At 45.6% G+C, this 10885-nt stretch overlaps 1 protein-coding gene across 1 annotated transcript; it reads right to left on the bottom strand.

Moving 5' to 3' along the window:
• Positions 1-224: 224 nt before the first annotated feature.
• Positions 225-2058, bottom strand: LOC103715049 (3-ketoacyl-CoA synthase 6-like). The gene has a single exon (XM_008802556.3). It carries the CDS (start codon positions 1980-1982, stop codon positions 552-554), a length of 1431 nt encoding a protein of 476 aa, XP_008800778.2. The 5' UTR covers positions 1983-2058; the 3' UTR covers positions 225-551.
• Between the last annotated feature and the right edge of the window lie 8827 nt (positions 2059-10885).

The following is a 10885-nucleotide window of genomic DNA, read 5'->3' as shown; positions in this document are numbered from 1 at the left end:
ACTTTTTCAAGTTCCACATATTTTTTTTCCCATTAAACATAGAAAACTTATTTTCATTGACAAATTACTTTTCCATTTATCTTTTTTGAAAATTCCAACTAAATATGAGGTTTTTTTTTTTCTCATTGATCACACTTTATCCCTTCATCATCCTGCGAACCAAAACCAATCCATAGAATAGAAGAATACCAAAGAAAAATAGACAAAATCAAAGCACATTTTATCATGAAAATTGATCATTCATATGGTAGAGAAGTTACACACTCCCTTTGGAATTCTTCTTTTACCGGTATACATTAATTTGTCTTAGAACCTGTATGAACTAAACTACTCTACGATACTACCATGCATGCAAAAAGAAACGATATCGAAATAACTTGCATGATTGCATCACGTACGTACGAAGACACTTAACTTCCACTACTTATTGGACGCATCTTTGTGATCGAGGACTCTCCCTCCCCCACCAACCACACCAGAATTAATCGACTCCATTCCATAATTAAATCTAATCCAACCCTTGTTGTAGAGGGCAAGGCGGAGGTAAATTTCTAGTGCTGGTCGCTCTCCGCCGCTTGCACCGGGTATTGGTCGATGCAGTCGGCCCACGCCCCCTCCTCCTCCCTCCCCACCGACCGGCGGCAGCGCCAAACAGCGCTGTTGCACTTGAACCCACTCCCCAGCCCCATCTGCCACACCCTGTCCCCTTTCCTCATCCTCCCCTTCGCCTCCACGTAGCCGAGCTCGTACCACGGCGAGCTCGACGACGTGTTCCCGAACCGGTGCAGCGTCATCCTCGACGCCTCCGTCTGCTCCTCGCTCAGCCTGAGTTTCGTCCCCATTTCCTCGATCACCGCCTTGCCCCCAGCATGTATGCAGAAGTGATCGAAGGCCTTCGTGAAGTCCGGCACGTACGGCCGCCACTTCGGGTTGGCGAACCGCCGGCCGACCATGTTGAGGAAGAAAAGAATCTGCTCGGAGAGCGGCAGCACGAGCGGACCGAGCGCCGCGATGTTGGCCTTCAATGCGCTCCCGGCGATCGCCGTGAGATCCTTGGACAGCGACACCCCCTTCTTCTCGCCGTCCTCCTCCTGGTAGACGCACCGGTATGCCCGGTCGTCGGCTCCTCGGTGCGTGCGCACCAAGTGGAGGAGCTCATACTTTGCCTTCCGTTTCTTCTGGCGCTTGTTGGAGAGAAGCACGGCCGCGCCGCCCATGCGGAAGAGGCAGTTGGCCACCAGCATCGACCGCCGGTTCCCGATGTACCAGTGCTCGGTGATGATCTCCGTCGTCACGACGAGCGCGTTGGAGTTGGCGTGTACCAGCAGCTCGTCGCGTGCAAGATCGATCGAGATGATCCCCGCGCTGCATCCCATGCCGGAGAGGTTAAAGCTCCGGATGTTGCTTCGCATCTTGTACTTGTTCACGATCATCGCCGAGAGGGAGGGCGTCGGCGAGAAGAGGCTGCAGTTCACGACGAGTATGTCAATATCTCTGGGCTTGACCTTGGTCTTCCGGAAGAGCGAATCGACGACGGAGAAGATGACCAGCTCGGACTCCTCCCTCGACTTGGCCATGGTGGGGGCGAAGGGGATGACATGGTGGGCTGGGGGGAGGGAGGTATCTTCGCCGAGACCCGACCGCTCGAGGATCTTGCGTTGGAACTCGATGCTCGAGGGCTCGAAGACCTCGTTCTGCTTCGAGTGATTCATGAACTTGGAGAAGGGGAACCGGGATGATGCCGGTGGCTTATAGCATGCGAAGTCTACGAGATATACGGGGCGGGGCCTTGACATGAAGTATACGGTGGCCAAGAAGATGATCAAGGCAAGCGAGAAGAAGAGGAGATAGTAGGCCTGGAATGAAGCCCAGAGCTTTTGGACCTCGATGAGGTCGTTCATAAGACCAGAAACGAGTGAAATAGCAAGGAGATTATCGAACAAGTACTGGAAGCAAAGCTTGGAGTACTCGGCCATGGACATGGCTGTGGTGGTGGTTGGTGCAAATAGCTGGAAGAAGCTCTAAGATAGTTCCTTAGCTAGTGAGTGGCGTGGGGATGCGAGTAGAAGGAGCGAAGGATTTAAAGGCTTAATTCCTTCTTAAACAAGGCATTTTCACGAATAAGTTAAGTTGGTGGTCGAATATCTTACGAGTAGATTGTTTAATTTGGTTTGGTCTCCTGCAATTAATCCCGGTCTTGCATGCAAACCGGCAAACGTCCGGCCGCCAAGCTAGCTAAGCGGGTTGGCTCTGGGATAGCCCGCATATCGGGAGTTGGACTTCTTAAAGGGGGAGTAGGTCGTACAGCAGCATACTTCGAGTTGGTCCTACTTCCATCCGCCTTTGGTAAAAGCTCATTTGCTTGACCCGTTCATCTCCAGCAGAGCGCGTGTACTTTTTTTTTTTTTTTTTTAGTAATGAATAGCTTTCCTGTTGCTTGGAGGAGGAGGGTTCTTGGAGCTGGCAGAATATTACTAGAGAGGGACTCTGCTATGGTTATTGACTGGATACGGAGTGGAGATCCGGATGGAGACAGGCACCCGTTGCTTCGCGAGATTAGCGGTTTGACCAGAAAGATAGGTTATTTCTAAATAGCACAAATTTATAAGAAGACGAACAGTGCAGTAGACTGCGTCGCTTTCTTTGTAGCCCGGCATTTAGATGGAGTGATTTGAACTATGATTGGAGATATACCCCATCCTTTGTATCACTTTATTTCTTTTGACTTGGCAGGCTGTAATCAATATGAATGCCGTTTTCAATAGAAAAAAGAAAAAAAAAAAAGCTTTCCCAAGCATGTGTCGCACATTGACTCCTCTGAAGCTTCAAAGGTTACATGCGGCGAGAAGATTCGTCACGAAATTAAATGGAGCGATCCTATTCCTAGTCACGAAATTAAAGGTCTAATCGAGAATAAGAGAGTCAAACATGGTAGTGGTTAGTTTATGCCAGGTTTAGTGTATGTAAATCTTATTTTCTATTTAGAAAAATAGAAGACTTATCCTATAAAATAATTGCAGCTATCCTGCTTGTGTCTTTGGATGCAATGGAACGATGTTTGCGTGTTATTTAGGCATGAGTGATATTTTCAGAAATTGGATGAGTTTACCCTTTCCCTCTGCACTATTTTAATACCTTTGAATTGGTGAATTGTACGTGCCACCGGTATCAGATAGCTATAGATAAGATAAGAAGAAAAAAAAAGTAGTAGCATGAGTCTAGATGTTTTGATCTTAAAAAATTTTTGCTACTGTAATACCGTCTGCTTAGGAGAGAAGAAAGTAAAGTATAGTCGTGCTATGAGTCTACACTATAGCGCTAATAAAAAATTGGCAAGCTCATAAGAATGCTACGGAAGAATGCTAGCTAATAAAAAAAGATTTTTATTGGTATTTTTTTTTTGAAACAGCTGATAATTAATTACTCAGACAATCTTAAGATGGTACATAAGAATGCTACGGAAATGCTAGTAATTAAAGGTATTTGTGGCATTCTTTTTCTTTTGGTTATGGTGGCACTTAAAAATGCCGCTGATAACCATTTATGGTCCGGTACGAGAGATGCCCAACATGTCATTTTGACCTTACTTGAGATCTAGGCATGTTATCAGATAAACCTGATCAAATATGAAAAAAATCAACAAAGGAGTTGATGGCTGGTTGCAAAACGGATTCATATAGGACAATCTAAGCCCTCGCGGAGTCCCAGCTGTTTTACGATGGCTCATGATGAGTTGGTATTCATAATCTAGCAAGTAATAAAATCATTGTCAAGTATTGGTTTCTAATTTTGAGACTTAATGATATGCTTCTGGATATGCAATGGAAGACTGCTTTCGAAGCCAAGGATGGACTACATGAGTATCTTGTTATGCCATTTTGATTAATCAATGCTCCAGGTACTTTGATGAGGGTGCTAACCTAGCTAGGTTTCGCCCTTTATTGGCAAAATTGTTGGTCTACTTCGACGATATGCTTATCTATAGCAAATTGAGAGGAGGGAAATCTAGAACACTAAAGTGATGGGAATAGTTAGACAATAGAAATTGTACATCAATTTTCAAAAGTGCACCTTCATGCAGCCTAGGGTTACTTTCTTAGGGATTGTGGTTTGTTCAGCTAGAGTTGAAGCTGAATCTTAGAAGCTTAAAGCATTTGTTGATTACCCTACCCTACAAACATCCAAGAGGCCTCTGAAGACTCCATGGAATTGCTGCCTTTTATCGGTGCTTCATCAGGAACATCAGCACCATAATTGTGCCAACTACTGAATGCATGAAGCAAGGATCATTCACTTGGACCAAGATAGCTAACAGCACGTTCAAGGTAACATAAGAAAGAAAACTAAGGCCATAATTCTTTATCTACGTGGCTTCAATAATCTTCCAAGTGTCCTGTAATGCATCACATGATGGAATAATACAGTATTGTGCCAAGAAGCACATTGTGAGACACGGGGCTGAAGTCGGCAGCCCTCGCCGACTTCAGCCCCGATTCATTTGGGGAAGGAGCCAGAACAGAGGATCGCGTGGGCGATCCTCTCCGGCTCCTCCGGAGGGGCAAACAAGGCAAGGGCGCCGCGAGATTCCCGCGGCGCCCCTCCTAGTCCATCCACGGCCGTGGATCTCGCTTGACCGCCGCGATCTTCGCGGCGGAGAACCGTTACGATGGGGCTATAAAGCCCCATCTACTCCTTCCCCTAGGGCATCCCGAGCTCCTCCTCCTCCTCCTCTTCTTCCTTCCCTCCTCCTCTTCTCCGACCGCTGTACCCTCCCGACCGAGCGCCGCCCGGATCCCCCTCGCGGCCACCCCCTGTTCTGAGACCCATCTCCTTGGGTTCAAGCGTCGCCGCCGCCGCCTGACACCGGACCGAGCCTCCCCGGCCGAGATCCGCCACTCCCGTCGACTGCCGGTAAGCCCTCTTCCCTTAGTGCTCTCCGATCTTAGCCGATGCATGCCTTCCTCCCTTGGTTTTGGCCCCATGAACCGAGACCATTCTCGGTTGCTTCTTCACGCCGGGAGCCGCAGCGGCCGCCGGCCGCCACCGTGATCGGCTGGCCATCGATCGGGCGACGGCCCCCAGCCACCTAGGCCGGCCCTTTCCCCTCTCCCCTCTTCCTTCTCTTGCTATCCAACTCCCCTGTCCATGGGGAGTTTGGGGAAGATGAAGGCCCATCGTGGGCCGAACTGGGCCAACTTGGGCCTGGTTCACTAGGGGCCCAACTTGGGCCCAGTTCAATAGTGTTGGGCCCAGATGGGCCATAATCTTTTGTGGGCCCAATTTGGGCCCAATTCAGCCTAGTTTGGGCCCTATTTGGGTCGTACCCTTTTATGGGCCCAATCCAAATCCGAAACCCAGTCCAAACCCGAAATCCGTTTCGAACCCGAACCTGAACCCGAAACCCAATAGTATTATTTTTGATTTTTTTGCTTAGCTCTGAAATTAACAAAGAAATTAATTAAATGTTAACAGGTGAACCTGATCCGCCTATCTGAAGTAGGAATTAAGCGAGAAGATGTAAGTAACTTAATGCTTCAAAGTGCATTTTTCTAAATTATTTGGTAAAATAATTATTGCTGGATTAAATTTTGAAATATGTTTTGTATTTAGTAAAATGGGTCTGGCATGTTAAGTTTTATTTGAAAATCATATTATATGCTCTGAATTCCGTGAAATATGACTGTACAGTTTATGAAATCTATTTATATATATATGTATTCTCAGCATGGCAATGATCTGTTCTGTTCTGGCCCCGCCAATGGGGATTATACGTTGGACCTGTCGACTTGTAATCTGTGAGGAACCGGTTTCGACACCGCACCACCGGTGATTAGAATAGTAGTTTCTGGACACCGTTTCCACCGGTGACTAACAATAGTGGTTTCTGGCACTCTGTGCAACCCATGCCACTGGGTTACGTGGCCGTAGCCTATCATGTTGAGATTATGATATCAGAGTTTTATAAAAACAAAAATGATATTATTTGTGATTTGTTTCAAACATTATCCTGTATTTTGATCTGATATGCTCTGACCCCACTCTGGGGTATTTTGTTACTTACTGGGCTAGTGTAGCTCATTATTCTGTTTTCTCCATTTTTCAGATCCAGAGGCTTGATCGCACGGGATTGGGGAGTGCGTTAGAGTTTCCAATGATTCTTCAGTTATTGGCATTTTAGTTAGTTTAGTTTGGACATTTGAATTATGTTGGCATATGTTATTTTGGAATTTTGTAAGACCGCTTTCGAACAATTTAAATAATTATGTTATCTTTGAAAAGCTGTATCTGCTTTGATATGATCTGCTGCCTTGCGCGCCCGTGCGGCCCGCCGTGCGGGCGTGCGGCGTCTGCCGCGCCTCGGGCTCGGGGCGTGACAGATTTGGTGGTATCAGAGCTTAGGTTTCAGATTCATAGGGATTATGTTTGAAACAGTCATATTTGAGCCTAAGTTTTAAGATCCTTAGGATTCGTTGGAAAGTTGAGAGATGGGGTAGTAACTAGACAAAGGGATAATGTTCATTTGCTTTGATTATTTTTGTATTATTCTATTTGGATAAATATTTTTAAAATTTATATATTTTCATTGAATCAGAATGCTGCCTCGCCGTGTCCGTAGCTTGAATCGGATGGTTGGGCGCTCTCGGGGAAGAGCCCCCACTAACCAAACGGGCGAGGCATCGCATAACTCAGGGCCCCAGGGTCAATCAACTCCAGAAGCTGCTGCCGGAAATCAAACTCGGGTGCTCGAACTGATCGAGGAGGTCGTCGGGTTAGTACGCCAACAGAAGCAACAACCTCAGCAACCAGTCCAGCAGGATGTTGCTCCTCCTGAGCAAAGAAGGAGTATAGCAGAATTCAAGAGAATGGCACCTTCGGCTTTTAAAGGCACCACTAGTCCTCAAGAGGCCGAAACCTGGATAAATGAAATGGAGAAAGCCTTCAGGGCAATGGAGTGCACCGATGAAGAGAAGGTCAGATTTGCCACCTATATGCTTCAGGACCGAGCTCATCATTGGTGGATGTCTGTGGAGCGCACATTGGCACCCGAGCAGGAGGCGCTTACCTGGCAGAGATTCCGCACAGTATTCTACTCCAAGTATTTTCCATCCAGTCGCCTGAGGGAGCTAGAGAGGGAATTTCTCAATCTGAATCAAGGAACTATGACTGTAGATGAGTATGAGGCAGAGTTTGACAGGCTATCTCGGTTTGCTCCCACCCTCGTCATGGATGCAGAGTCCTGGATGAGGAGATTTGAAGAAGGATTGAAGCCTCACTTACGTCGGAGTTTGGCCGCAATACACTCGACAAACTATGATGATCTGGTAGACAGGGCTAAGAATCTGGAAATTGTCTGGAAAGAAACCTATGATGCCAAAGATAAGAAACAAAAGAAGAGAACCAGAGATTATGATGCTCGCAGTGGACAAAATTCTAGCAAGACTGCAAAATCACATAACCAATCTTGGCAATCAGGGAAGCAAGGATCTGATGGAAAGACTATTCAGCAAGAGAAGCATAAGTGTGATGCATGTGGTGGTATGCATAAGACTGAACACTGTAGACGATTATCTGGTGCTTGTTTCAGATGCGGCCAGCAGGGTCATAAGGTAGCTGAGTGTCCTCAACAGGACCTTCGATCAGTTCAGAGGCCTCAAATTTCAAGAAACTAGCAAGTGCAAGCTTCTCCTGCTCCGGCTCAGTCAGCTCAGCCTTCTTCTCCTAAGCAGCAGAAAGGGAGGAGACTGCGCACACAGGGTCGTATTTATGCACTGACTCAGCAGGATGCTCAGGCATCCAACACGGTGGTGTCAGGTACATTGTCAGTTGCTTCTGTTTACGCTCATACACTATTTGATTCTGGTGCTACGCATTCCTTTGTGTCATCTACATTTGTGCAAAAACATGACCTGCCTTATGTGCAATTAGAGTATGATCTGCATGTTAGCACTCCTGCCGGGAGCGGGATGATTGGTAACCAGGTCTGCAAGACTTGTCTGATTCAGATAGTAGGTAGAGACTTGTCTGCTGATTTGATAGTTATAGATATGCATGACTTTGACATAATCCTCGGTATGGACTGGTTAGCATCACAATTTGCCACCATTAATTGCCATGAGAAACGGGTAAACTTTCAGATCCCCGGAGATACCGAATTCAGCTTCGTAGGGAGTGGTGCTTATACCTCCCCTCGAGTTGTCTCCGCTATGCAAATTAAGCGGCTGCTTAGAAAGGGGAGTATGGCGTATATTGCCACGGTGGTTGATACCAGACAATCAGATCAAAGATTGGAAGATATTCGAGTAGTGAATGAATACCCTGATGTCTTTCCGGAAGACCTTCCTGGCTTGCCACCAGATAGAGAAATTGAATTTGCAATTGATTTAATTCCTGGTACCACACCAATCTCTAAGACCCCCTATAGAATGGCTCCAGCTGAAATGAAGGAATTAAAGGAGCAGTTGCAGGATCTTCTTGATAAGGGTTTCATCAGACCTAGTGTTTCACCTTGGGGAGCTCCAGTCTTATTTGTAAAGAAGAAGGATGGTAGTATGAGATTATGTATTGATTATCGAGAGATAAATAAAGCAACAATAAAGAACAAGTATCCTCTACCAAGAATTGATGACTTATTTGATCAGTTAAAGGGTGCTCAGATATTCTCTAAAATTGATCTTCGTTCTGGGTACCATCAATTAAAGATAAGGGCTGAGATGTGCCTAAAACTGCTTTTCATACTCGTTATGGGCACTATGAATTTTTGGTCATGCCTTTTGGACTGACAAATGCCCCTGCAGCTTTTATGGATCTGATGAACAGGGTGTTCAGACCCTTTCTGGACAAATTTGTAGTAGTCTTTATTGATGATATCTTGATCTATTCTGGGAGCCAGGCCGAGCACGAGCAACATTTGAGGTTAGTACTGGAAACCCTAAGACAAGAGCAGTTGTATGGTAAGTTGAAGAAAAGTGAATTCTGGCTAGATAGTGTGATGTTCCTAGGGCATGTAATATCTAAAGAGGGTATCTATGTGGATCCAAAGAAGATCGAGGCAGTGGTCAACTGGAGCAGACCCAATAGTGTTACTGAGATTCGCAGCTTCTTGGGCCTAGCAGGATATTATAGACGATTTGTTGAGGACTTTTCCTCTATTGCTGCATCTTTGACTCGACTAACTCGTAAAGGAGTTAAGTTTGAGTGGTCAGATAAATGTGAACAGAGCTTCCAGGAGCTTAAGCAACGTTTGGTGTCCGCTCCCATCCTTACCCTTCCCTCTAGTGGCGAAGGTTATACCATCTACAGTGATGCCTCAAAGAAAGGATTGGGTTGTGTACTGATGCAGAATGATAAGGTTATTGCATATGCTTCCCGACAATTAAAGTCATATGAGGAGAACTACCCCGTTCATGATCTGGAACTTGCTGCTGTTGTGTTTGCATTAAAAATTTGGAGACATTATTTATATGGTGAATCTTGTAAGGTGTACACTGATCACAAAAGTTTGAAATACCTTTTTACCCAGAAGGAACTAAACATGAGACAGAGAAGATGGTTAGAATTACTGAAGGATTATGATTTGTCTATTCATTACCATCCGGGAAAAGCTAATGTGGTAAAGATGCACTGAGCAGAAAATCCACTGGTAGTATTGCTGCCTTACTCATCTCTCAGAGGAAAATTCTGGAAGATCTGAGGAGAGCAGAAATTGAGGTATGTTGGCATGACTCTGATGCACAATTGGCAAACTTACGTGTCCAACCTACCTTGATAGAGAGGATCAGGATTGCTCAAGCAGATGACCCTCAGTTGCAAAAGCTTAGAAGTGATATTGAATCAGGTTCTCAATCAGAATTCAGACTTCATGAGGATGGATCATTGAGATACAGGAACAGAATGTGTATTCCAAATGACTCCGATTTAAAGAATGAAATTATGAAGGAAGCTCATAATACTGGATATACAGTGCATCCTGGGGGTACTAAGATGTATAAGGATTTGAAAGGCACATTTTGGTGGAATAATATGAAGAGAGAAATTGCACAATTTGTGGCTCGGTGTTTGACATGTCAGCAAGTTAAAGCAGAGCATCAAAGACCGGCAGGGTTGTTGCAGCCCCTACCACTTCCTGAATGGAAGTGGGAACACATCACTATGGACTTCGTCTCCGGGTTGCCTCGCACTCTTAAAGGTTATGATGCTATATGGGTGATTGTGGACATATTGACAAAGTCGGCACACTTTTTGGCATTCAAAGTAGGAATGACCTTGGAAAAGTTTGCAGAGCTCTACATTGAACAAATAGTGAGGTTGCATGGAGTACGCGTATCCATTGTTTCCGATAGGGACTCGCAGTTTGTATCTCACTTTTGGAGTAGTTTGCATAAAGCCTTGGGGACCACTCTGAGCTTCAGCACAGCTTTCCACCCTCAGACTGATGGCCAATCAGAAAGAACCATTCAAACCTTGGAAGATATGCTAAGAGCTTGTGTAATGGATATGAAAGGTTCTTGGGACCGTCACTTGCCTTTGGCTGAGTTTGCATATAATAACAGTTACCAGGCAAGTATTCAAATGGCACCTTATGAGGCTCTATATGGAAGAAAGTGTAGATCACCTATCTGTTGGGATGATGTTGGTAAAAGAAAAATTATGGGCCCCGAGATTGTGCAACAAACAGTAGAGAAGATCCAGCTGATCAGGGAACGCCTCTGGATAGCTCAGAGCAGACAGAAAAGTTATGCAGATAATAGAAGAAGGGAATTGGAATTTCAGGTCGGAGATCATGTGTTTCTGAAAGTGTCTCCTACTAAAGGGGTGATGCGATTTGGAATACGCGGAAAACTTAGTCCACGCTATGTCGGCCCCTTTGAGATTCTGGAAAGAGTAG

Source organism: Phoenix dactylifera, unplaced genomic scaffold (genome assembly GCF_009389715.1).
Source record: "Phoenix dactylifera cultivar Barhee BC4 unplaced genomic scaffold, palm_55x_up_171113_PBpolish2nd_filt_p 000261F, whole genome shotgun sequence".
Taxonomy (NCBI): domain Eukaryota; kingdom Viridiplantae; phylum Streptophyta; class Magnoliopsida; order Arecales; family Arecaceae; genus Phoenix; species Phoenix dactylifera.
This window is presented reverse-complemented; position numbering and strand designations above follow the sequence as displayed.